The following is a 27276-nucleotide window of genomic DNA, read 5'->3' on the forward strand; positions in this document are numbered from 1 at the left end:
ACTCTTTAATTTTTTTTTTCTTTTTTCTTTAGTCTTCAACTCTTTAGACAAAGTACTGAAGGATGTACATCAAATTGTTAATAGTAGAAATTAACGTTTTCTCTGCAGAGTTGGATGAATGAGTGAATAACTCATGTTATCTTTAAAAAGTGGGACTTGTTAGGGACTTTGTGTTTTGTGTTGTGCAATATTTTATTACAGTGTTTTATTATAGTCAGAAAAATAATCTTTTAAAGTGTCTCATAGTGAGCATTTTTTTTAACACAGTAAAACGAGGTTTGCAGAAATGGAGATCATTGGTCAGTTTAACTTGGGATTTATCATCACCAAACTGAATGCAGATCTCTTCATAGTGGATCAACATGCCACGGATGAGAAATACAATTTTGAGATGCTCCAGCAGCACACTGTTCTCCAGGGCCAAAGGCTTATAGCGTAAGTTCATTCCAGCGATCAGAATTTTCAGCATCATTTCACCTCCCAAATTTAAGATCTAGTAGCTTACACATGTGTGTGGGTATATATGTATGTATGTGGGTATATGTATGTGTGCGTGTCTGTATATGTATGTGCCATAAGCATCCCTCAACATATTTTTTTTAAAAGATTTATTTATGCATACAAGAGCTGGAGTACAGGCCAGAGATGCAGGGGATGAGAGGATTCACCAGAGACAGAGTGGGGAACAGAACAGGCAGACTCACTGAAATACACTGCTGAGGGGAGCAGAGAGCGAGTCAGGAGAGGTCTTCTTCGCCTTGTGGGTTGCTCGCTGGCCAGCTGGGAATCGAACTCGTGCTGCAGAAGGTGCGGATTTCTTTGTAGTGTGGTGCTTAACCCCTTGTACCAACTCAACTTTTTTTTTTTTTAAGATTTATTTATTTATTTATACAAGCACTGGGTACAGTCAGAAGCACAGGAGGGTGAGAGAATTCACCAGAGCCAGAGCAGGGAGCAGAGCAGGTAGAAGGACCGAAGTACACTGCTGAGGGGAGCAGCGGGCGGCAGAAGAGGTCTGCGCGCCATGTGGGACCCTCCTCTGGTGGCCGGGGAGCAGCCGGGGATCGAACCGGCGCTGCAGAGGCTGCAGGCAGCTTCGCAACCCAGCACTCAACCACTGTGCCACTGGGGAGGCCCTCCACATATTTTTTTACATAATGACCATAACTGCCATTTATCATTTATTATGTGACAGGCCTGGTTAAAGCAATTTCCATGTATAAAGTCGTTTAATTCTCACAAACCTGTGAGGTAGTTTCTATAATCATGTGACAGGTAATAAAACTGAGGCACACACAGGGAGGGTAAATAACGTGCCTAAAGTCACATAGCTATGTTACCTGAGTGTCAGGCCTTTTTAGCTGTTAATATAGTCATCAATAATTGGCCAGAAAATCCTTTTGTTGAAGGACCACTTAAGGTATGTAGTATATTTATTTATAGTGTATAAAATGTGTGTGTTCAGAGAGACAGCCTGTCCTCTCTGTTGTGGTGCAGCAATCCCAATGACCAGATAGTCACTACAGAATTTGGAATTTCTCTGCCCTTTGCATCCCGCTATCACCCCCATTACCTCTGATCTGCCACATCCCCCCATTTCCCTGCAGGCTCATTTCCTCAGGGAAACCCTCAGCCCCTGTCTCACCAAGTCAGGTCTCCTTGTTGCACTGTGCTCGCATGGCGTGGGGTATCTCTTCTTCCTGATTCTTTAGCATTATAATTGATTTGTTTGACAATTTGATCAGTGTGTTTCTTCCCAACTGGACTATTCTTTGAGGGCAGAAACCAGGTCAACATACCATTAGATCTCCTTACTTCAGCAGTGTACGTTTCGAAGCCCTGAGTAAATCTGAAAGGAGAGATGGGTGGGTAGATCGCTACTTGCTCTGTCTTCAGATGTCTGTAATGACCCGACCCAATTTTTCAAACAATCTATGTTGTGAGGTGGGAAAATAGCATTTTTATGCTTTATTATATTTAAGGAGAGGATTCGAAAAAAGACTGGGCTGGTAGGTTGGGATGGCAAATTGAGGAAAAGCAAAACATTTTATTTCTATTTGAACACTGAAAAAAGAACTTAAAAAAAAACAAAAAGGAAATTTTCAGAGTTTTGCACCAGGATAGGCACTTAACTGTGTGTTATTTGTGTTGCTTTTTGAAATGAATTCCAAGAAACATTTTGTTTTTGCAGGGTATTTTTTGGTTTCATTTCTGCTTTAGAGCTTAATGTTTGACTTCAGATATGATTTAATCTGTTTTTCAGACCCCAGACTCTCAATTTAACTGCTGTGAATGAAGCTATTTTGATAGAAAATCTGGAAATCTTCAGAAAGAATGGCTTTGATTTTGTTATTGATGAAAGTGGTAAGTTACTACTTAAGACTGTAGAATCGTGTCTTTTTTGACCTGAGAACACGCTTTGAGGGCGTATAGTCAATGTATTTTATGCAACGAAATGGGTCCTCCCAAAAGTCCTTTGTGTCTGCCCTCACTATCAAGTGTTCATTATAAGTAACTCACAAATGAAACATTTTTCAAATGGATTTTCTCTAAATTTTATTCTTTCAGCTCCAGTCACTGAAAGGGCCAAGCTGATTTCCTTGCCAACTAGTAAAAACTGGACCTTTGGACCCCAGGACATAGATGAACTGATCTTTATGCTCAGTGACAGCCCTGGGGTCATGTGCCGGCCTTCCCGGGTCAGGCAGATGTTTGCTTCCAGAGCCTGCCGGAAGTCTGTAAGTAAAGCTCATCTCCTAGGGCCTAGGGTCTGCTTCAACAAGTGCTCGGGGGGCGAGGGGGGTGGTTTAATTCCGCTCTTGATTGGTCAGTCTTATTAAATACCTTTATGATGGATACAAGGAGCCACATTCTCTGTCAGTATAATGTACCAGGTCCACATGTCTGTGTCATCTTTGACCTCTAACTGTTAGCTGTTGTTGCTTCTAACTAATAGCTGTTTATGTCTCCAAGTGGAGACATAGAGATTTCATTAACCCTAGTGTGCAGTTAGCTACTTATGTACATTGTTCGCCTGTGGACCTTACAGGCGTTAACATCACTGGCGGATAAAGATTTGCAGCCACCACACCCACCTGGTACTGCCCACGATTGTGCAGAGTCCCTCAGTCAGCAAGCCTTTCCCAGGGTGCTCTGCTCAGATTGGTACTAAAAAGGTAGCAATGGTTGGTGATTAGCCTGATGTCAAAGCTAGTGAATCTCTATCCCATCGCCCACAGGAAAGGCAGGGGCACCATTCCTGCATTGAGTCAAGTGATATTCTTTGAGCCTCTGCTGCATGTCACCTCTTTCCTCCCACCCCCCCACCACTTGTTACTCGTTACGTGGAGTTATGAGATAACAAAGCAGATGGGGACCCTATGGAGCTTATGTTTAGTGGGAAGATGGATATAAATGAAAATCATGATGGCCAGTTAAGTTCAGTAAAGTTATAACATGTGGGCAGAGGGAGGGACCACAGAAAATTGAGGTGAGCATTTGAAATAGATGTCCAGGGAAGGGCTGTCTGAGCTGACAACTGGAAGGTGAGGTGGGAGATGAGAAAGGGTACTAACTTTACAAATAGATAAAAAAACAAGTGCAAAGGCTCTGGTGTTTGTCGAAGGCGGACGCTGGCCTGTGTGACTGGAGGGGGGCCCAGGATTAGAGTGAGCAGCATCCAGGGACTTGCAGCTCTTGGGCAGAATCTTGGAGTTTGTACTGCTTGTTGGGAGCCGCTGGAGGGTTGTGCTGGGTGAACAGCCGGTGTGAGGGCGGTGGTGAGGAGCAGCTTTCTTACATTTGGGGCGGTGTGGGACTAAGAGTTCTGTTTTAGACATGTTGCAATTGAGATCTCATTAGACTGTGAGTAGGATTGTGGGGTGTTGGGGGTTCGTTGGAAACCGTCTTATGAAGGAACCTAGAGCTCACGGAAATGTCAGGGTCAAAGGTGAAAGTTTAAATGTACCCTATAGCCATGAGGTTAGATGCAGTTACTCCGGGGAAGGTGTCATTAGCTCAGAGGACTCGAGAGCTGACTTACAGCCACAGGTGTGTCTTCGATGAAGACCTAGTAAAGGTCTTCTGGTGTTGGAGTTTGTGAGCATGGAAGCTCTGGCCTACCCTAGTAGTGAGGTATTTTTACACTGAGTGTAAGTCGCAGCGTCTTGGAGCCTCATGCTGCTCCTTTACTCCCCACTTGGCAGGTCCATCTTGCTGCAGCTTTTCTTCCTTTGGGCCACACACTTGCCAACCATTGTGGGCTTCCTAGAGCACACCCTAGGGCCCCAGGCCCTGCCCTTCTGCCCAATGGCACTGCACCAATCCCACGTCCTCACCCTCTCACACCTGAAGTCCTTTGTGCTTGCCCTGCCCATTGCCTGGACCCCCTGCCTTTGCTCTTCACATACCTGGCTCCGCTCTCTGGTCCTCAGGCCCTCCCTGAGTAGCTGTCTGAAGTCATCTCTCCTGGGTACTCCCCCTGCATTATCTTAGTGTTCAGAGGCGTCTCTCGTCTGTCTTCCTCCAATGCAGAAGAGCCCCGCTGTGTACCCTGCCCCTAAGAGCGTCTGGCACGTGGCAGAAAGAAGCTGGCAGCTAGGCTCGCACCTCTCTCCATCTCCTTGTTGCTCAGGGCTCGGTTCTCTGTGCTGTGGAGTCTGTGCATTTCCCTCTGACATCTGTATATCAGGCAGTGAAGGCGCTATGGAGGATACCCGGGCTAGGGGGCAGAGTTGCCATTTCATTGAGAGGAGGCAGGGATATTTGAGCAGCAGCCTGAAGGGAATGGGCAAGTGAGACATGGCAGCTATTTGGGGAAAGATTATCCCAGGTGTAGGCATAGGCCAGTGCTAAGGTCCTGAGGCAGCTCCTTGCTTTATGATTTTTGTGCAAGAGGAATGAGGGTTCTGGGGTGGGCGAGGCAGGAGTGTGCTTGCAGGTGTAGCCCAGAGGCCAGCAGGACCAAATCAGGTAATGCACTTGAAGGTGGGAGGGGAGGGCTGTGCAGGGACCATGTGATCTGACACACCTTAAAAGGAATCACTGGCATCCAAGTGGAGACCAACCGAGGCACAGGATTGCTATTGTTGAGATGAGAGGGTGGCTGAGGAGGGGCCAGGACTGATTGGATTCTGGGCAGGTGAGGTTGGTGTCCCTAGTAAAGGTATCATGCTGCAGGGGAGGGGCTAGATTTCAGGAAAAGGTACGTGCTGAAATATTAGAAGGTAGTATTCCTTGGAAGAAGACTTTTCAGTGAATGTTGTTGAGTTGCAACCTTGCCCAGCCTTGTGTCAGAGGAAAACATTTTGGAAGAGTTGCTACTCTGACCGAAAAGCAGTAAAACTTTAAACCCTTGTGTCTTGTATTCAGGTGATGATCGGAACTGCCCTTAACATGAGCGAGATGAAGAAACTCATCTCCCACATGGGTGAGATGGATCACCCCTGGAACTGCCCCCATGGAAGGCCAACCATGAGGCACATTGCCAACCTGGATACCGTTTCTCAAAACTGACAACACTGCACCGATCTCTGGGTTCTACCACAGATTTTTTTTTTTTTGAAAGATAAGGTTTTGGGCCTCCCTGGTGGCATAGCAGGTTGAGCGTGGCGCTGTGAAGCTGTCCACAGCCTCTGCAGCGCCGGTTCGATTCCCGGCCGGCCAGGGAGATTCCCACATGGCGAGGCAAACCTCTCCCGTCTCGCCTATTGCTCCCCTCAGCAGTGTACTTTGGTCCTTCTGCCTCTTCTGCTCCCCACTCTGTCTCTGGTGAATTCTCTCACCTTTCCTTGCCTCTGGCCTGTACCCCAGTGCTTGTGTAAATAAATAAGTCTTTAAAAAAATTTTTTTCTGAAAGATAAGGTTTCAACCAAACATTTTGTTTCAAAATTAATCTGCCACTTAGAAAAACCATACCCAATTCATTTAAAAAACTACTCGAGAACCTTTTCTCACAATTAGGAGCAGAGCTTGTGCTTCTTCGTTCTGTTTGCATGTGTGTGCAGACAGCGAGAGCACTTTGGAAGTCACAGGCTTCTGCTCTGACAGCATGTATCAGTCAGGCTGCAACATTAAGTTCTTAATGATGACTAAATTCATAATGGTTTAATTTCATAAATTCAAAATTGTATGGTCCTTTTGGGTTAGTGGTTTTCAACACTGAGGCTTATTAGCCTTTAAAAAGGGAGTAATTCAGAAAACTCAAAGGGGATTCTCAGTCCTCCTGGAAGAAATGCCTGGGTGTCGCTATTTTCAGTGCTCCCCACTGCAGTCAGGGTGGCACACTGTTCTTGCAAGGAGCAATAAAAGAATCTGTTATCTCTGTGACTTGTACTGTGATTTGGTTTCCTAGGTGTGCACTGCGGGAGATTGTAGTTGCCACTGTAGTGCACTAGCATGTACAGAAGTGACAAGTGTTGACACCTCCTATCCCTCCCCCTCCCCAGACCAGGGCCCTGAGAGAGAGGGCCCCCATTCATAAGTCTAGAATTCCTTAGGTGTGTCAAGGAATTCTGTGCTTTGGTGCCTACAAGAACTCTCAAACTGGTAATTGTAGGCAGAGTCATGATCCCCCCAAAGACTGGCATGTTCTAACCCTGAGAACCCTTGAATGTGTGACCTAAGTGGCCAGAGGTGTTCTGGGTGGGCACCCCCCACCCTGTTTCAACCCACAACTTAAACTTGGGGAGCTACTCCCAGCTGGGATACAGGGTTGCTGTGTTCCAGATGAAGGCAGGGGACCTCTAGGAGCTGGAAAAGACAAGGAAGTGGATTCCACCCTGGAGCCTCCAGAAGGAACCAGCTGTTTGTACTCCTAACAACTTCACGGTAAGATGATTTGTGTTACTTTAAGCCACAGAGTTTGGGGTAAGTTGTTGAAGACTGCAATGGAAAACGAATGCAAGACTGATACTTGATTTACGGTGGATAAAGGGTGTGAGGCCATCACACAATTAGCAGAACTGGGAAAACCCAGGTCAGGTTTATCCAGTTTAGATTTCCACCTGACCTTCTGGATCTGGACCCTGCAGTCCTGAAACTCAGCGTCCTCTCAGGCGCGCACTGCGTCCCCTTTAAGGGGCGGGAGTAGAGCCGCGGTTGCCTGGAGACCGGGTGGGGTTAAAGACGCTCAGCTGCAGGGCACCTCCTTCGCCCTGCGGAACCCGCCCTGCAGGGGCATCCGGAGCCTGGTGAGCACCTCTCTCCGGGTCCCAGGGCCATCTCTTTCCGTCTCAATGAACGTGGGGGGGGGGGGGGCTGGTACTGAGCTGGTGCATCGAGGGTGAGGAGAACCCTAGGCATGGGGTAAGAAAATGCGAGAACCCCACTCTCAGAGAATGCGTGCCCCTTTTGTGCTGCCTAATGAAAAATTAGCAGTGACACGCAGTAAAACGGTCTCAGCCAGGAATAATAGTAAATACACAAAAGTCAGTAGGAAACACTCCAGAAGAAATGAAATTTGCCACATCTGTAGCCCAGATTTCACTCATCGAGGATCAGAAAGCTCATAGGACTGGACCTCTGGAAGAAGGGACAGAATGTGGTGGGAAGTGGGGCAAGAGAATGAACGAGGTTTTGAAGGAAGAGAGCAGGGTGAGAGCCAGCCCCACAGGTGCGGTTGAGCTGGCAGGTGGGAGTCCAGAGGCTGCCCTCCAGGCGGAGGACCTTACTTAACACTCCAGGACTCACCCGTGGTCCTGCTTAATGACCCAGGAAGCTTTCAGTGGTGCTAGTTCTGGAGGGCCATGAAAAGTATGGCTTTGGAGCCCTGCCAGTGACCTTGGGCAAAGAATTAGCACAGAGATTCTTGTGTGGCATTTGAGGCACTTAGTCCATGGTAGGAAGTTCCATTCCAGGGAGTTGGCAGCCAATGATTTCAATTTCAAAAACTGGAAAGACCTAAAATCCCGTCGTTATTGATTGTGCATTGTGTCCCATAGTTGAGGAACTTTCTGTGTATAATCTCATTTAATCCTTATAATGAGAGAAGGTGTGATGCCTGTGTGAGATCTGAAGCAGAGCAATATTGGGTACACACAGCTGGTGAGATGAGCAGGCGCCTGCTCCAGGGCACTTTAAATGCTGACATCTTAAGATGGGCTTTTAAAGTATGAATTGGCAGCTTGTGAGACATTAGCAGTTAAGTAGCCATTTTTTATGTACAGGGTTACCCTTCTTCCTGGAACACCGGAAGGAACTAGTAGATGGTGGTTCCAATTAAAAAAAAAATGCAATATTGAGATTGCATAATTTTTTTTTTTAATTTTTTTTTTATAGAGGCATGCTTTATTTATTTGTTTGCTGGTTTGTTTGTTTGTTTTGTTTATACATGCACTGGGTACAGTCAGAAGCGCGGGAGGGTGAGAGAATTCACCAGAGCCAGAGCGGGGAGCAGAGCAGGTAGAAGGACCGAAGTACACTGCTGAGGGGAGCAGCGGGCGGCAGGAGAGGTCTGCACGCCATGTGGGACCCTCCTCCGGTGGCCGGGGAGCAGCCAGGGATCGAACCGGCGCCACAGAGGCCGCGGGCAGCTTCGCAACCCAGCGCTCAACCACTGCGCCACCGGGGAGGCCCGAGATTGCATAATTTTTGTAAACTGGTGATACTTGATACTTGTCATTTCTCAGGCTTTAAAGGAAGAAAATGATAATAACGTATAGCTACATTTTAACTGGTGAAAACTTCAAATATACAGAGACATTTTTTTTTTTGTTTTTCAGCTAAAACTCAGATGCATTGAAATAACTCAACCAAAGGAATCCTTTGCTGCTTCTGCATATAAAGTAAACTCAAGGTCTTCTGAAGGCAATGGTGAAAGAAAAGAAAAAGGCAGAAAAGAGAGGCGATAAACCCACTCCCTCCTCTCTCTCTGACTACCCAGAGTTTTCCAAACAAGATAGCAATGCTGTTGGGCAAGAAATGACACCGAGTGCCGACCCACCACTGGAAACGAAGCTCAAGGAGTCCAGAAACGAAAACCAGCAGAATGAAAACGCCACTCAATACGAAGAGCCCGTTCTGACCAAACTCATAGTTGAAAGGTGGTTTTCATGCCTGCAGCTTCCAAGGCCCTGTCTACCACTTTGTCCTCTCCCTCCGTGATCTCTCACCCCTCTCAGTAGGAGTTCGTGTCTAAGTACTACTATCTTTCCTAGAGTTTTAGGTTCAAGTTTTTAACTCCCTACTGCACATCATTCATGGCATTTCAAACCCCTTGTGTCCAAAAGCAGAAACTATAGACCTGAAATAAGAAAATCTGGACTTGAGTCTTGGCTGTAAAGCAATTCCCTCTCTGAAACTTTATGAGCCTCAAGATCTTAATTGGATGAAAATACACACCTTAGGAGGAGACTCTTGCAGTTTCTATCCCAGCCATTCTCTGTTTCTGTAAAGGCACCATCACTTTCTGACATCCAGCCTTGGGATCATAGAGCTATCCTTCTCCTTCCTTCCTTGACGGTGCTACTGGACTCACTTCCTAAAGATTTCTCTGCTTATAGATTTTCTAAATCTTAATTTTCTTGGAATAAGCCAATTTGGTCATAGCTCTCCCAGGTCCCTTTGTTTTTCGCTTGAATATTCTGTAGCCTCTCCCACACGTTCCACTTTTCCCTCCCAGCACTTAGCTCTCCCCACAGAGCAGCTGGAATGATCTTTCAGAGACATCTGATCTTGTCCAACTCTCCTCTTAAAAACCTCTTAAATTCCTGTGAGATCTCTGGATTTTACTGCAGGTCTTTATAAGAACCAACCGTACCTGACACATTGAGATGGGCTTTCCTTTGCTTTCCTCCCATGTGCATCCCCCTCTGAGGCTCCAGCTGCTCCACTCTATTTGCTGAGCTGGGGCTGTCAGGCTCTTTCCAGCTTTGGGGCTTTTGCACAAGCTGTGGATCTGCTTGGATCTGCTTCTTGCTTCTTGTGGCTGTTCGTTTCATGTCCTTCAGTTCTCCATACAACTCCGGAATCCAGGCTGAGAGAGGGCTCCACCTATTTACTGTCAGATCCATTTCCTGAGCATTTCCTTCACAAAAATTGAAATGATCTCATTGGTTTGTTTCCTGTTCCTCTCCTCAGTGAACCTTCTGACAGCAGGAATTATCCAGTCTCTTCATGCCCAGTTCTGAGAAAGGAGTGGGTATATTGTAGTTGAGTGAATGGGTGTGGAATGGACTTTACTGATGTTAACTGTATATTGTAACCCACATTCAGATTTACTCACATCTTTCTTTCCCTTGTGCTTTATTTCTTTGTAGCTATGAAGGAGCAAAAGTCCGTGGACTGTACGAGGGCGAAGGCTTTGCCATCTTTCGGGGAGGTTGTACCTACCGTGTGAGTCACACATTTTTGGGACTGAGCAGGGAGGAAAGTGTAGGGTGGTAGTTTGAAATTTGCATCTACAGAAGAGTTCATTGATTCTTTAAGGAAATTGGAAGCACTTAATGCTGATTTTATGTATTTTCAGATGCTGATTACACATGTAAGGTCAAAACATGGCTTGGTACAACTGAAGTAGTCATTTTACAAAATTTTTGTAGTGGCAGTTAGAAGCCATGAGTTTAGTACCCTGATTTTTTTCCCCTCATAACATACATTCATTTTCCTGTGTCATAAAAATGCTATTCAAAACTGCCATGTATGATAGAATGATATTTAAATGAATGTCCCATTTGACCTTTGCCAGGTATGGCATTTTAGGTATTTCATTCATCTTCCTCAGAATCTTCTTTCACTTCTGCTTTCACCTCACCTGTGCCCTACACAGTGCTGGTGTGGATGTAGTTCAGAATGACTCCTGTGCTGGATTACACAGAACAAGCCCCTCCCAGGCTGCTGGTGATGGGACTGCAGCTCTTGCCACCCCAATAGGGGCCTGTCTGGGTGCCCTTAGGTACGCAGCTAGTAGCTCAGGTTTGGTCTGGGCAGCCTGCCCTTCCCATTAATGGGGAGGTGAGGGCCCCTCCATTCTAGGTGATCTCCCTACTCACTGTTAGCTTCAGCTTCTTGCTTTATACATGTGCCATGTTTTCTTTAGACTCTATTGTTTGAATAAAAACAATGGTCAGGGCCTCCCCGGTGGCGCAGTGGTTGAGCGCTGGATTACAAAGCTGCCTGCAGCCTCTGCAGCGCCGGTTAGATCCCCAGCTGCTCCCTGGCCACCGGAGGAGGGTCCCACATGGCGCGCAGACCTCTCCTGCCTCCTGCTGCTTCCCTCAGCAGTGTACTTCGGTCCTTCTGCCTGCTCTGCTCCCCGCTCTGGCTCTGGTGAATTCTCTCACCCTCCTGTGCTTCTGACTGTACCCAGTGATTGTATAAATAAATAAACCTTTAAAAAAAATAAAATAAAGTAAAAACAATGGTCAGCTGGATCTTCAAGTTGTGAGGGAGACAGGCCCAGCAGAACAACACAGTAACCCTCTGTCCCATGTGGGTCAGACCTGGCTGTCATATGCTTAGATCACACGCCCCCAAACACGTGTTGCAGGAAAGATTGGCCCTTACCTTGTGCAGCTGCAAGGGGTGTCAGGCTCTGGTGTAAGGACTGAAACGGGGGCTGCAGTTTTGTGAGGTCAGCCACAAGTCCTAAGGGTCTTTGTGTTTTGTTTTGAAGGGCATGTTTTCAGAAGGACTCATGCACGGACAAGGGACTTACGTTTGGGCCGATGGACTGAAGTATGAGGTAAAGCATACAACATGTTACAGTTGAAGCTGTAATCATCAGATTTAATGGCCACTTTCCTCAGTTAAACATGCAACTTTAACAAAAGGAGTTTAACACATGGGTTTAAAAAAAAAATCCATAGAACCAAAGAATATCAGTGAAAAGTGACCTGTTGCTGCTCGGGGCCCTCAGGTAATTGCTGTTACCAGTTTTGTCTGTATGTTCTAGGTGTGTTCTGTGTTACAGAGGCATGAAAGCTCAGAGGGGTGTGTTTAGCTTCTCCTACTTTTTGCAAACACAAATAGTTTATCCTACAGTTGCTTCTGTACTTTTACTTTTTAGAAGTCAAGCCACATCCTTTCATCTAGATGCCTGTTTTTACTAGCTGCTTGTATTCCATGGTGTGGGTTTCACTGGACTCATCTGCTGGGTTGAGGGAAATGTGTTTATTAAATCAGTTGCTGAAACCAAACTGCTCTCTGAGAGGCGCTGATTGTGGCTCCCACCCACAAGGTGTGTGATGGGGCCCAGAACGCTCTTCTTTTTTTTTTTTAAGATTTATTTATTTATGCATACAAGAGCTGGGGTACAGGCCAGAGATGCGGGGAATGAGAGGATTCACCAGAGACAAAGTGGGAAACAGAACAGGCAGACTGACTGAAATATACTGCCAAGGGGAGCGGCGGGCGAGACAGGAGAGGTCTGCTTCGCCATGTGGGTTGCTCTCTGACTGGCTGGGGATCGAACTTGTGCTGCAGAGGCTGCAAGTGCCTAATAGTGTGGTGCTTAACCCCTTGCACCACCAAGGAGGCCCCCAAAATGCTCTTCTAAAGCCACACCCGCAGAGCTGCCAACATGATGGTGTTTGTAAGTGGTTACAGGAATATTCAAGACACATACATATCACACACACATTCAAATAACAGCCAGGTGAGGGAAACTGAGGCCTGTGTAGGCAGTGGGCAGCTGACTGGTGCTGGACAATGGGAGACATCTCAGAGTTGCAGGGAGAGCAAGGGAAGGGCGCCCCCGAGGGGAGACAGCCTCCCAGGTCCAGGGGAACCTGAGGATTGGGTCATAATTGGCTTTAGGCCAGACTTTCTTGGGAAACTAAACCCTTGCCCTGCCCCCTTCAGCTTTTGACCTCTGTTTCACTGTTTCTGGCAGCTGAGGTGGGGCTCATTCTTGTAGCCATAGACCTCAGTATCAGCCAAGTCAGGTGGTTTTATGGGCAGATTCATGTCCTCACAGAAGCATCTTCAGGAAGGTCAGTGGGCCTTATGGGATGGTTAGGCCAGGCCGCACTGGCCTCCCGTCTCTCCTCTCTGGCCATGGCCAGCAGCTTTTACATTCTTAGAAGAGAACCCACTGGCTCTGGGCTCTGGTGCCCAGGACTGTGTGTTGCTCACTCAGGGCTATCTGGCCCAATCACAGTGATTTTCTGAAAGGTGTCCTTGGGGCAGGTGGTTGACAGAAAAGTCTGCAGAACCACAGCCAAAAAGAAGGATTCCCACCAGTGAACACTAAGCCTGGCTGGTCATCAGGGTCTCCTGGAAGGTAAACTGGAAACTCAGTGAATTAGCCTGTGGTTTTCAAGAACCTAAAGTTACCAAGCCCAGGACTAGCAGCCACCCATTTACTGTGCCACCTGCTTGCTTCTTGGCACTTAGACTACACACAGCTTCCCAGGTATTTCATTCTGCCTGCGCTTCTGCCAATGGAGGGATTAGGTTAGAGAGGATGAGATGTGTAGAGAGAAGAGGAAGAAGGTGGAAGCTGGGGGGAGACAACCGTTTGCGCTGCACAAGAGATGGAATGGTGTCAGCAGTCAAGGCCATGTCTCCAGCAGCCCCCAGGCCCAGGATCTCACTGTCACCTGCCTCTGTCACTCTTCTGACCACTCTGCCTTAGGGGGACTTTGTGAAGAACATTCCCATGAACTACGGTGTGTACACATGGCCGGACGGCAGCACCTATGAAGGAGAAGTGCACAACGGCATGAGGAACGGTTATGGCATGTTCAAGTGCAGCACGCAGCCCATGTCTTACATCGGCCACTGGTGCCACGGCAAGAGGCATGGGAAGGTGGGTGAGGCGGCCACCGGGCTCAGGCAGTGAACAGGGAATTGGGAAGTTAAGGGAATATTAGCTTTTCCTTTGTGGAAAATTCTACTTCACCTTTGTGGAGGTGAAATTCACATCACTTGAAATGGACCATTTTAAGGTAATTCAGTTGCACTTAGTGCATTCGCAGTGTTGTGCTACCATCATCTCAACCCAGTTTCAAGACCTTTTCATTACTCCAAAATAAACTCTGTATCCATGAGGCATTTACTCTCTATCTCCACCCCACCACCCTAGGGGTAGTGGGTTATTTTGAGACAATTTCCAACAGGGAGGGGTGTGTGTGTGTGTGTGTGTGTGTGTGTGTGTGTGTGTGTCCCTCCCTCAGAGGAGTCATCAAAGAAAGGTGATGTGTGTCCACATATACTCACAAGCAGTAAAATGAATGACAATGGAAAAAACAAAAATGGTGGAAGGTGCTATTATTCATGTGAGGTGACAACAAAACAGGATTTCTTTTAGTACTGATTTGACTAATAATTGGCAAATACATAATGCATAGACTGAGTAGAGTAGGTGCAGCTGTCCCATGCCTTGGCGAGGAACTTGGTTATTAACGAATGACAGATCTGTGACTCTCTCTCTCTCTCACTTGGTAGGTATGTCACCATTTCCTTGGTTGCAAACCGCAAATGACGTGGATTATGCCTTACTAAGTTTGACACTGATTTCTGCATATTTTTATCTTATAAGGCATGATTATTTTAAAATTGTTTATTTTAGGGCTCCATCTATTATAACCAAGAGGGCACCTCTTGGTATGAGGGAGACTGGGTACAAAACATCAAGACAGGCTGGGGCATAAGATGGTGAGTCACTGACCATCACTGCTGTCACATTGGGGGGTGGGCGGAGTGTTTGTATGCCAAATAGTCTTCATTTGGGCTATTTAAAAATCAGGTGTGAGGGCCTCCCTGGTGGCGCAGCGGTTGAGCACTGGGTTGCGAAGCTGCCCGCAGCCTCTGCAGTGCTGGTTTGATTCCCGGCTGCTCCCCGGCCACTGGAGGAGGGTCCCACATGGCGTGCAGACCTCTCCTGCCACCTGCTGCTCCCCTCTGCAGTGTACTTAGGTCCTTCTGCCTGCTCTGCTCACTGCTCTGGCTCTGGTGAATTCTCTCACCCTCCCGCGCTTCTGACTGTACCCAGTGCTTGTATAAATAAATAAATAAATAAATAAATAAATAAATAAAAATCTTTAAAAATAAATAAATAAATAAAAATCAGATGTGGAAATTATAAAGGCTACATTTTCTATGTAAGTGAGGTGGAATATTTAAATTAACCCCAATATAATCTTCACAGTGATGAAAATAATTTACCGAAAATTTAGGAAAATGCCACTTGAAATGACGTCTATTTATAGTGTTTCACTTTAATCTAGAAACTGCTTTTCTTTGTTCTCTGTATTAATTATGTATCTCCATTATTAGTTGTATGTTTTTGAAGAATGATGATGTATTTGCTTTACTTTCGATTGAGTTGATGATCAATTAAGTGTTCAAGTATTTGAATACAAAATCTAAGCTAATCGTAATACTGTAGGGAATTATTTTTAAAGGACTTAAAATTTCTCCTAGTAAAGTGATGATCCCTGTTCCTCCCAAACGATGAATGATTATTGGCCAACCACATGCCTGTCCTTTCATTTGAAATACAGGGACACAAGAGTTGACACAAGGGTTGGATTTCTTCAAAGGTGTCTAAGGAGGAAATTTAAAAGAAATTTTTTTTATGATTTATTTTTCTTTATTTATGCATACAAGAACTGGGGTGTAGGCCAGAGGTGCAGGGGGTGAGAGGATTCATCAGAGACAGAATGGGGAGCAGAACAGGCAGAGCGACTGAAATACACTGCTGAGGAGAACAGCAGGCAAGACAGGAGAGGTCTGCTGTGCCATGTGGGTCAACTTCCTGGCTGGAGATTGAACTCGTGCAGCAGTGGCTGCCAATAGCTTGATAGCGCTGAGACATAACGCTTGCGCCACCAGGGAGGCCCTAAAAGAAAATCTTAAAGGTTAATGCTGTATGTGATATAACTGATTTTTTTTATTTTGTCCTAGTTACAAATCAGGAAACATATATGAAGGTCAGTGGGACAACAACATGCGCCATGGGGAAGGCAGGATGAGATGGCTGACCAGTAATGAAGAGTACACAGGCCAGTGGGACCGGGGGGTCCAGGTACTGCACCAGCTCCTGCTAGCAGGGTAGACCTGGAGTGGAAGCTCTGCTGCCCCACAGAACAGATATTTGTTTTGTTTTTTTAATTTTTTAAAAAAATTTATTTTATATATTTTTTACATCATTTTCCATTTTTGCACAATGTATGCATTTTCATGTTGGTTATCGTCCCCATACACTTCCCACCCTCCTTGTTTTTTATTTTTAAAATTTATTTATTTATACAAGAACTGGGGTACAGGCCAGATGTGTGGGAGGGTGAGAGGATTCACCAGAGACAGAGTGGGGAACAGAACAGGCAGACTGACTGAAATACACTGCTGAGGGGAGCAGCAGGCGAGACAGGAGAGGTCTGCCACGCCATGTGGGTTGCTCCACGGCCGGTGGGGATCAAACAGGCACTGCAGAGGCTGCGGACAGCTTTGCAGCTCTGTGCTCAACCTCCTGCGCCACCAGGAGGCCCCATCCCCCTTGTTTTGATCCTATTCACTTCTCCCTCCTCTGTAGTGTGTCTCTGATTTATAGTTGATTGTTGATTTTGATTTTTACTTTATTATAATTAGTCTTTTTCCTGGTCCCTTATTGAGGTTTTCTAAATTTCTGCTATGAGTGAGACCATCCGGTATTTTTCTTTTTCTTTCTGGCTTATTTTGCTGAGCATGATCCCTTTCAGCTCTATCCATGTTGCTGCAAATTGCATGAGTTTATCTTTTTTGATTGCTGAGTAATATTCCATGGTGTTTATGTACCACATCTTCTTGATCTAGTCCTCTATTTTTGGGCATTTGGGTTGTTTCCATAGCTTAGCTATTGTAAATAGTGCTGCTATAAACATAGGGGTGCAGGTGCCCTTTTGAATTAATGTTTCAGTGTCCTTTGGGTAAATACCTAGGAGTGGAATTGCTGGATCATATGGAAGCTCCATCTTTAGCAGATTGAGGAATCTCCACACAGCTCTCCATTGTGGTTGGACCAATTTGCACTCCACCAGCGGTGCAGGAGAGTTCTTTTTTCTCCACATCCTCGCTAACATTTTTTTTGCTAGTTTTTTTAATATGTGCCATTCTCACTGGCATAAGATGGTATCTCATTGTAGTTTTGAATTGTATTTCCCTGGTTACAAGTGATGCTGAACATTTTCTCATATGCCTGTTGGCCATTTGCATTTCCTCATTGGAGAAGTTTCTTTTTAGCTCTTCTGCCCATTTTTGACTGGGTTATTTACTTTGCTTTTGTTGAGTCTCGTCAGCTCTTTATAGATTTTTGTGATCAGTCCTTTATTATAAATGTTGTGTGCAAAAATTTTCTCCCAACTGGTGGGATGTCTCTTTGTTTTGGTTACTGTCTCTTTTGCTGCACAGAAGCTCTTTAATTTGATGTAGTCCCAGCCCACAGCACAGATATTATTTGGTTCACTATTGTTTGGTAAACTGAAATTCAAACTGCTAATTTTTTTTTTCAAACTGTAAACTCACATTATAATTAATTGGTATAAACCATCTTTTACTAGTATCACTTTATTGCTTAGTTTTCTTTAATAACTCCTAATATATCAAAGTTAGTTGAACAGAGAGGAAGCAGTGTTTAGAGAAAAAATCAATAAGAAGTATTTACATCAGAAAAGAAGAAATGTCTCAAATCAATAAAACTTCTTAAAGCCAGCCATCTTACAAGTCTAGGGAAAGAAGAGCAGATTAACTGAAAGTGCACATTTGTTAAAGAAATAGGTTAGTATAAATAGGTTATGTTTTATTTCATGGCCCAGAATATGGTCTGTCTTGGTGAATGCCACATGCATTTTTGCCAGATATCATTTATATCAAATTGGTTGATAGCAGTGTTCTGGTCTTCCCCATCATTCTTAAGTTTCTGCCCACATGTTTTATTCATTTTTGATAGGAGAGTATTGAAGTGTCCAAATATAATTGTAGATTGGTCTATTTTTGCTTCCAGATCTATCAGTTTTTGCTTCATGTATTTTGAAGCTCCTTTGTTAGGCTCATGCACATTTAGGATTGTTGTCTTCTTCGTGAATTGACACTTTCTTATTCCTCCATCCTATTACCTGGGTCAGAATTTCTGCCTTTTTAGGCTGAATTGCATGCCATTGTATGGGCTATCCATTTTGTTTATCCATTCATTTGTCGGGGGCACTTGGGTTGCTTCTACCTTTTGACTATTGCAAATAATGCTGCCATTGGGCCTCCCTGGTGGTGCAAGGGGTTAAGCACCGCACTATGAGGCAATCTGCAACCTCTGCAGCCTCTGCAGCATAAGTTCAATCCCCAGCTGGCCAGGGAGTTACCCACATGGTGCAGCAGACCTCTCCTGTCTCACCTGTTGCTCCCCTCAGCAGTGTGCTTTGGTCAATCTGCCTGTTCTGTTCCCCACTCTGTCTCTGGTGAATCCTCTCTCTCTCACACACACACACCCGCCCCGCATCTCTGGCCTCTACCCCAGCTCTTGTATGCATAGATAAATAAATCTTTAAAAAAAATGTTGCCATAAACAGAATGGACAAATAGCCGTTCATTCCCTGTTTTCAATTCTTTTGGGTATCTACCCGAAAGTTATAGGATGGTACATACAGAATCATCTCATTGTTGAAAAAATTGTGTAGTATTTGCATGTACATTTAATATCTTGATTTAATATGTATGATTGTACGTGCCTGGGAAAAATACAAGATGAATTCTCAAAAAGTAGTGGTTACCTCTGGAAAGTGGGATTGAGGAAGGGATATTTTATCAATCTTCATGTAAAGCTAAACAGAATGTGCTAGCTTTTATGTAAGAAAAGTAGAATATAAAATTATAATTAAAATAATCAGTCTCAAGCCAGGCACTTTCTATGCACTGTCTTCAGTCATTACATCTGCTGCAGGTTAGGAGTTCTTTCCATTTTACAGGTGAAACTCTTGGGGCTCGAATGATTTACCATGGGTCAGAAGGCTTGTTAGGTAGTAGCTGAACTGGGTCTGAACCCAAGTCTATGTGACCCCAACATTCATGTTCTTTGCCCCTTCAGATGAGTCACTGATTTTGAACCATACCTAATTTTAAATGGATTCAAGTAAAAAGAGCATTTATCATTTACTATGGAAATTCGCTTTCTTTTCAGAATGGCTTTGGAACACACACATGGTTTCTAAAGAGAATCCCAACCTCCCAGTATCCTTTGAGAAATGAATACATAGGAGACTTTGTAAACGGATACCGTCACGGCTGTGGGAAGTTCTGCTATGCCAGTGGAGCCCTGTATGAGGGAGGATGGGTTTCCAATAAAAAACACGGCCTGGTGAGTATAGCCCCATGAAGATTACATTTTAAAGATGATGTGAAGCAAATGAAATGCACTAAAAAACCTGTCATTCTCCAGGTAGTAGAGTATATTTATTTTACATAGGATAACTTACTCTTAAGATAATTAGCTGGATAGTTCCCTTCCCACCTGCCCACCTGTGACTATGCAGGTGCCTCTTTTCTTTTTTTTCTCCTTTTTCCTAATAAACCCATCCTTTTAAAATATAAAAGAAAAAAAAATCACCTAAATTTAAAAATAATTCCTAACATATTAATTTCATGTCTGTTTAGAGCTTAATTATTGGTGAGTGAGTGTGTATGTGTATTAGGGTGATCTTGCTTGCAAGTTGTAAAGAATCCAACTTCATCTTCCATAAATGACAAGGAATAATGTCAGCTTCAGGCCTGGTTGGATGCATCAACTCAGCGATGTCAGGGTTTCTCCACCAACCATCCACCATGTGCCCTGTCTGCGTCCCCTTTACCCTACGTGGTCTCTCCCCAACGACTGCAGGAGGGCTGCTGTGGCTTCAGACTTCACATCCATATACCACATGACATAGGAGAAAAGAAATTATTTTCTGAGGAGCTTTCCAGAATGTCTTTAGTTTAACTGAGCCGAGTTGGGCCATTTGCCACCTCCAAATCAGACAAGCACAAGAGCATCCCTATTGTGTATGGCTGCTCTGTTGGTCACCAGTGTAGTTTAATAAGACACATTCTACACCGAGGGGTGCTGAAAGTTGGGGAGGGAGCAGGGACGATACAGCAAGAGAAGAAGTGGGAGGAAGAGGAGGAAGGGAGAGGAGAGGATTTACACAAGAGACATTGGGATTCTAGGGACCTGCTTATATCCAAAGAACAAACCTATAAAACAAAAACCTCCCAATCCTTGAAAAAGATACCGACTACATTTACTAATGGATTTCTGAGAAAATTTTCCCAAACGGCAAAAAGTCATCTTTCCATCTGCAGGGCCGATTAACCTTCAAGAACGGGCGGGTGTACGAGGGCCCATTTACCAATGATCACATGGCACAGTTTCCAGACCTTGAAATGGAATTTTTGAGCTCCCTGGATCTGTCTTCAGAATCAGTCCACTGGTGCCAGTACCGTGGATCGTCCATCAGTGCTGGTAGGGAGTGTTCACCTGTCAGTTAAAAGCAAATGAGCATAAGGCCTCCCCGGTGTTGTAGCGGGTTGAGCACAATGCTGTGAAGCTGTCCGCAGCCACTGCAGCGCCGGCCGGCCAGGGAGATTCCCACATGGCACAGCAGACCTCTCCTATCTCACCCGGTGCTCCCCTCAGCAGTGCTTTCGGTCCATCTGCCTGTTCTGCTCCCTGCTCTGTCTCTGGTGAATCCTCACAGCCTCCCGTGCCTCTGGCCTGTACCCCAGTTCTTGTATAAAAATAAATAAATCTTTAAAAAAAAAAAAAGCAAATGGGTGTATATTACCCGAGGGGTCCACTCCACATACACCTCCTACTTCTGAAAACAGAAGTTTCCTGTGAGCAACTGCTTTCTTAGTAGGTTTTTTGTTTATTCTCATATCACATTCAGTGGAAAATCTTTTTGAAATAACACTGAAAAATTTTAACTTTGCTTTTCACAACTTGCCCCTTTATTTGCCTTCTTCTATTAGAAATTATGAGGAAGCTTGATGGCAGTGAGAGCAAATCTGTGTTAGGATCAAGCATTGAGCTGGATCTGGGTATGTTGCTGAATATGTACCCTGAGAAAGACCAACCAGAAGAAAAGAAGCAGGTAAAAACCTTTTGTATTATAAATTTGTATTTTAGGTTCTGCTTAATTATTGGCAGAGTCCCCACAGTCTTGGGAAAAATCCAGTTGGTTGCCATTGTGTCCCGAGTGTGCTTTACATCTGGCCGATGGCTTATAGATGTCATCTTATTTCATTTGCTAAGCACCACTGTGAGTGAGCAGGTTTCATGAGAAAGCAGAGCCCAGGTGGAGGGAGGTGGTGAATTACCCAGAGTTCAAGGGTCAAGTCACCCTCATGCCCTGCTTGCTCTGAAAGCCACGCTGTTGGCCACTGGCTCTGCAGGACACTAATTCTTCTGGGATTCAAAGGAACTTCAAATCCTGAGAATCATTAGAAATCTAGAAATGCTTAGAGACAGAGAAAGTTAAATGTACGTGGACCACTTTTGATGAGCATCTGGCAAATCAGGCTACCAATTGACACTTCAGGATCAAATCCCCTGATTTGGCTGTGGCTTGGTGGGCTGTTTCTGTGAAACAATTGTTAAAGATGTTTGCAATAAGAAAAGCATTGGTACCTCCAACTTGCGAGGAATCCTGGCTCCTGGATTGCCCTTATCATTGTTCCATCTGCCCCCAGTTCTTTGGGCCTCAAAAACCTTTGGGCTGCATCCTCATTTTAATGTAATACCAGGATAAATCCTGCTTGGGGCTGACGTATTTTTTTATACTGCTGGGTTCAATGTGCCAATATTTTGTTGAGGACTTTTGTGCCTGTATTTGTGAGGGATATTAATCTGCAGGTGAGGATTTTATTGCTGCCTGTAGACAGGCTGCCATCAAGGAGCAGCTTGCACGTAACCCCATGGTCAGGTCACAGCATGGAATTACTTCCCTCAAGTGACAAGGTACCTGGGGGAGGGGGTGCTATACCTTTGTTTGGCTCTTACAGTGCTAATAGGTAATTTTACACACGATATCTCGTTTAATTAAAAAAAACAGGTCTTGATTCTTTTCCTTTTGTTTTATTAGATGAGATTAGGATAGGCATGGCTGTCTCTTTTCAGGTAGAATATGCTGTCCTAAGAAATATCACCGAATTAAGAAGAATCTATAGCTTTTACAGCAGCCTGGGTTGTGACCACTCTTTGGATAATACTTTTTTGATGACAAAGCTTCATTTCTGGAGATTTCTAAAAGATTGCAAATTTCATCACCATAAGATCTCGCTGGCTGACATGGACAGGGTGTTAAGTAGTGAGTATCCCTGGGCCTTCCCACCCTTTGTGTTAAAGAGCAGCATAACAGCATGCAACCAGTTAGGAAATATTGAGGGGTGGGAAAGGCAGGTGTTGGAAGAGGTGTTCCAGAAATCAACATATGGCCTTATTCTCTGGGTGCTTAAAATGTACTGATGAGGCAATCTTGAGAAATAATAGAGGTCAGCAAAGTGGAGCATGAACCAAATCAAGCCCACTGCCTCTTCTGGTAAGTTTATTGGGAAACAGCCATGCCCATTTGTTTCTGTGTTGTCTGTGGCTGCCTTTGCCCTGAGGAGTTGTCACAGAGACTGCCTGACCCTTAACAGAACTGTCCACCTACCTTAACCCACTAAATTGTCGGATCAGGGAGCGCCTGAAATAGCCTAGAAAAGGCTTCCGGTAGTCTTAGTCTTGGACTTGATTTCAAATTAGAAAATTCATACAATAAATTTAACAAAGTTGAAGGTTCAGTGGAATTCCTTTCCGCTGAATTCTGGGAGGCATGACAGGGAGCTTCAGATTATAATTATCTACTTGAAAAATAAAATAGTAGAGTTAATATCTATTTACTTCAAATTTGAATGTTGGAACCAGACTTAGGGTCCATTTATAATTAGCAGCAAACCTCTTTGAAAAACACCAGACAAGAATCGTTTAACTTTTAAATTGTTTAACTTTCTTGCAAAGTGGCCACGTAGAGATTTCACATGGCATTACACTTCTAGGAGGATGTTTAGATACTGTTCTAGGGAAACAAATATTCCATTGCATTCGGTTCTTCAAATTGTGCACCAGGAGCAAATAAAGGACAAGTTTCTAGAAAATACGAAGTATCCTCTCCAATTTTCTTATTTCAGCCAGTAATAACGTGCCAGTTGAAGAAATTCACTCTCCATTTACAACGATACTTTTGAGAACATTTTTGAATTATCTCCTGCGTCTGGCTTACCACATTCATCACAAAGAATACCAGTAAGTATGCTTCCAGGCCCCAGAGAGGACGAGAGCAGAGCAGGCCACTTCTGCTGTGAGAATATTGTCTTCTTCAAGCTTCATTTTCATTTTTATGTACTCTTGAAGGACTAGAAACAAAAGGTTTCCACAAATATTAACACTTCAGATCAGTCATATTTCACACAGCAAATAGCTTTCAGTTTCTCCTGAGGAACAGTCACAGCAACCATTTGTTAGGTCAAAATTTCCTGCCTTCCTCAACAAAATCAATCCATCTTTTTTAAAAAAGTAATTGAACTAATTTTAGGTTTATAGTCATGCAGCGGAGTCGGTACAGTTCCTATAGATCCTTCCCTCAGCTTCCCCTGAGAATATCTTACAGACCCAGGGGGCACTTACAAAATTAGGGGGTTATGGCTGCAGTGTCACTAGCTAAAAGATAGGCTTCATCGGGATTTCCCAGGTTTTTCCACTGATGTCCCTTTTCTGTTCCGGGGCCCCATACCCTGTAGTTGTGGCATCTTCTTAGTCCCCTATAATTGTGATAATTTCTCAGACTTTGAGAACCTCACTTTTGAAGAATACCAGGTAGTAGTTTTGTAAAATGCCCCTTGATTTTGGTTTGCTGATGTTTTCTCATTGTTACCCCGAGGGTTGTGGGCTTGGGGAGGACACCACGGAAGGTGAACTGCCCCCTTCCCACACAGAACGTGGTGTGACGTCCACATTCTTATTACTTAGATTAACCTGAGCTCTTGGGTTAATGGGATCTGCCAGGTTTCTCAGCCGTAAACTTACTATTTTTCCTTTCTGTACTCTGCTTGCTCAAAGCAAGTTTTAAGTCCATCTCACACACAAGCAGAGGGGAATTAAGTTCCATCTGGAGGGAGGAATGATGGTGATATCTTTTTATTCACAGAGACAGAAGCCCGTCGCTCTTTCTGTGTTTTACAAAACTAATGACTGAGAACATCCATCCAAATGCCTGCCGTGTAAGAGGTAAAGTCAAAAATTGGTAAAATTCTGTTTACCATGATGATATAATTTTGTAATCATTTTTTGAATGCCTACTGTCCCTTTCTATTTTCAGGCAATTTATTCAGCGGGCAGCAGCAGACTCTCTATTCAATGAACTACGTTGATAAGTGCTGGGAGATTTATATAACTTACTGCAGGCCAAATGCTGCTCCTCCCCATGAGCTGACCATGAACATGAGACACTTCCTCTGGATGTTGAAGGTAACCACTTGTGACTGATGCTGGCTTTGTATTAATGGCATCTGCTTATATAGAAAGTGGCTACTCTAGGTCCTCCCTGGTGGCATAGCGGTTGAGCGCCGGCCTGCGAAGCTGCCCATAGCCTCTGCAGCGCCAATTCAATCCCCGGCCACTGGCGAGGGTCCCACATGGCGCACAGACCTCTCCTGACTCGCCTGCTGCTCCCCTCAGCAGTGTGTTTCAGTTAGTCTGCCTGTTCTGTTCCCCACTCTGTCTCTGGTGAATCCTCTCACACTCCCCCCACCCCCCACACCTCTGGCCTGTACTGCAGTTATTGTATTCATAAATAAATCTTTAAAAAAAAAGTATGTGACTGTTCTTATCCAGCTGTCTCTCCTTCCCAAGTTCCTCTGCATCCTGCTCCCTGAGCTCTCTGTTCCTCTGTCCAGAACTTTCCCACCTATAGAACTACATCCTCTCATGTCTGAATCATGTACTGTGGCTTTCTCTCTGTCCTGCGCTTATGCCTCTTAAGATAAAATTTACTGTTATTTTAGAGAGTTTAGGGAAGGAGTAGTGAGGTAAATACCTATGTTAATCCAGAAAGCTTTTCAGAATTATCAGCTAAGATGTTTACCTCTGAAACATCTTTTTTTTTTTTTTTAAGATTTATTTATTTATTTATACAAGCACTGGGTACAGTCAGAAGCGCAGGAGGGTGAGAGAATTCACCAGAGCCAGAGCGGGGAGCAGAGCAGGCAGAAGGACCAAAGTACACTGCTGAGGGGAGCAGCGGGCGGCAGGAGAGGTCTGCGCGCCATGTGGGATCCTCCTCCAGTGGCCAGGGAGCAGCCGGGGATCGAACTGGCGCTGCAGAGGCTGCAGGCACCTTCGCAACCCAGTGCTCAACCGCTGCGCCACCGGGGAGGCCCTACCTCTGAAACATCTTAAAGTGTTGCATTGATAGAAGTTGACCTTAAAACATATAGCTGCTTATAATTATGGATCACTATGATTGGGTTGTTTCTTTTACAGGACTTTAAGATGATAAATAAAGAATTAACAGCAACCAAATTTGTGGAAGTCCTAGCAGAGGACAACCCTTTCATACATGATGGAATTGACAGCAACTTGGAGCTTGAGGTTTGTAAAGAGGTATCACACGTGGTACAGTCCAATTCAGGCTGATTGTTTAGCCTTGGGTACTAAGAACTAAGATTCGATTGAAAAGGATTCTAACCCGAATACACAAAAGTAATTGTGTGTGTGTGTGTATACACATATATAGTAATGTAAGTATATATTCAAAACTAATCATATGAATTTGTATTTATATGTGAAATTAGCTATGCATATTTATATGTATATGTACATATAAAATATATATTACAGGAACTACTTATACTTACTGGCTTTAATTATATATATGTAGATGATATATAATTATATACAGTTCTCCTGGTTGTATTAGAAAACTAGAGACTACTATTAAAGAGTATTTTGGGTGTCAGGAAAGAAGTCAACGTAGTACAGAACTACAGCGCGTGGGTGATATAGCCACTTACTGCAGTATGTCTCTCTGGCTTATGTATCATTACATGTCAGTGACGCAAAGTGATCTCCTCCAGCGAATTAGGGAGAAGTAGAAGCTTCAATTTGAGCATTTCTTGCTGTAGGACTGGGGAATCGGCTTCCTTGGGTCTTTTTAGCTGTAAAATGAAGTGGGGCAACAAGCTGATGATCCCTTTAAGTGTTTGCTGCTCCTCGGTGCCAGTTGGCCTCCTGTATGCTGATTGTGCATGTGTGGAGGGAATCTTCTGCTCAGGGTGAGGAGAGGCGTATTCAGGCTCACCAGGAAACATGTCACGCCCTGGGCCACGCTGTTTACTAGTGGTGCCCACGAGCACGGGTTCACACGTCCCAAGGCAAAGCACAGCTCTGGCTGAGTCCTGACCCTTCTGCCTGCCCGCACTTGCACCCACACAGCCTGATGTGGTAGGTGGAAGACACAGTCGCCCCGAGCTCGCACCATAACGTGAATGTCAGGACACATTTTTCCAGGCTAGACACTCTCCCGCGCCCCCTTGCGTGTCTGCTGTTTCCTCCTCTCTTCAGTGTTAAGTTGAGCTCACAGTGGAATTTCCTGAGAAAACTGAAGCCACCCAAAGAGCATTTCCCAGACTCCCGGAACCACATCCACCCTGCCCCACCTTCTGCTCATGCCCATGGCCGAGGACCTCACGCTGCCCCTCACGTGGGTGGGCGCTTCCTTTCAGCAGGCCCTCCTGTTCTGTAGACAAAGGAGCAGCAGTGCTCCTCCTGAGCTACCTTCCCTGCCATCTCCCTTCTCCTTGCTGTGAAGGGAACCACTTAAAACATTCAAAATAGGGGCCTTCCTGGTGGTGCAGGTGTTAAGTCTCAGCTCTATGATGCTATTGGCAGTCACTGCAGCACGAGTTTGATCCCCGGCCAGGGAGCTGACCCACATGGCGCAGCAGACCTCTCCTGGCTCTTCCACTGCAACCCTCGGCAGTGTGTTTCAGTTGATTCACCTGTCCTGCTCCCCACTCTGTCTCTGGTGAATCCTCTCACCTCCCCCGCACCTCTGGCCTGTACCCCACTTCTTGTATGCTTAAGTAAATAAATTTAAAAAAATTCAAAATACACAATTCCACCATTCCAAAGAAACCCATACCTCCTTCCCCCAGCTCCAGGCAACCACTAGTCTGCTTTCAGTTTCTGTGGATGTACCTACTCTGCATAGTTAAAAAAACATGGCACCGCACTCGAACACATAGCCTAGTGTGGCCCTCCTGTTCCTTTGGGGAGCCCCTTTAGTCGGGCTCTCA

At 44.9% G+C, this 27276-nt stretch overlaps 2 protein-coding genes across 8 annotated transcripts in view; both read left to right on the forward strand.

Annotated features, from left to right (window-relative positions):
* Positions 1-6320, forward strand: part of PMS2 (PMS1 homolog 2, mismatch repair system component) — a 20916-nt gene extending 14596 nt beyond the window's left edge. For all 4 annotated transcript variants that reach the window (XM_037507089.2, XM_054693682.1, XM_037507091.2 and 1 more), the window contains exons 12-15: positions 268-435; positions 2264-2364; positions 2569-2738; positions 5371-6320. In XM_037507089.2, the coding sequence (XP_037362986.1) occupies positions 268-435; positions 2264-2364; positions 2569-2738; positions 5371-5514 (583 nt within the window). In that variant the 3' untranslated portion in view covers positions 5515-6320. The remainder of the gene's footprint in view (positions 1-267; positions 436-2263; positions 2365-2568; positions 2739-5370) is intronic.
* Positions 6321-7082: 762 nt separating this feature from the next.
* The window catches only part of RSPH10B (radial spoke head 10 homolog B), a 30793-nt gene continuing 10599 nt past the window's right edge, over positions 7083-27276 (forward strand). The window contains exons 1-15 of one of the 4 annotated variants that reach the window (XM_037507092.2): positions 7083-7190; positions 8721-9041; positions 10257-10332; positions 11612-11680; positions 13574-13747; positions 14510-14595; positions 15847-15967; positions 19088-19264; positions 20245-20404; positions 20914-21035; positions 22061-22250; positions 23113-23227; positions 24129-24208; positions 24300-24448; positions 25463-25570. In XM_037507092.2, the coding sequence (XP_037362989.1) occupies positions 8809-9041; positions 10257-10332; positions 11612-11680; positions 13574-13747; positions 14510-14595; positions 15847-15967; positions 19088-19264; positions 20245-20404; positions 20914-21035; positions 22061-22250; positions 23113-23227; positions 24129-24208; positions 24300-24448; positions 25463-25570 (1860 nt within the window). In that variant the 5' untranslated portion in view covers positions 7083-7190; positions 8721-8808. The remainder of the gene's footprint in view (positions 7191-8720; positions 9042-10256; positions 10333-11611; positions 11681-13573; positions 13748-14509; positions 14596-15846; positions 15968-19087; positions 19265-20244; positions 20405-20913; positions 21036-22060; positions 22251-23112; positions 23228-24128; positions 24209-24299; positions 24449-25462; positions 25571-27276) is intronic. The other 3 variants (XM_054693683.1, XM_054693684.1, XM_054693685.1) reach the window with 3 other exon arrangements.

This window comes from Talpa occidentalis, unplaced genomic scaffold, assembly GCF_014898055.3.
Source record: "Talpa occidentalis isolate TD23 unplaced genomic scaffold, MPIMG_talOcc4v2.1 talOcc4.12, whole genome shotgun sequence".
Lineage (NCBI taxonomy): Eukaryota > Metazoa > Chordata > Mammalia > Eulipotyphla > Talpidae > Talpa > Talpa occidentalis.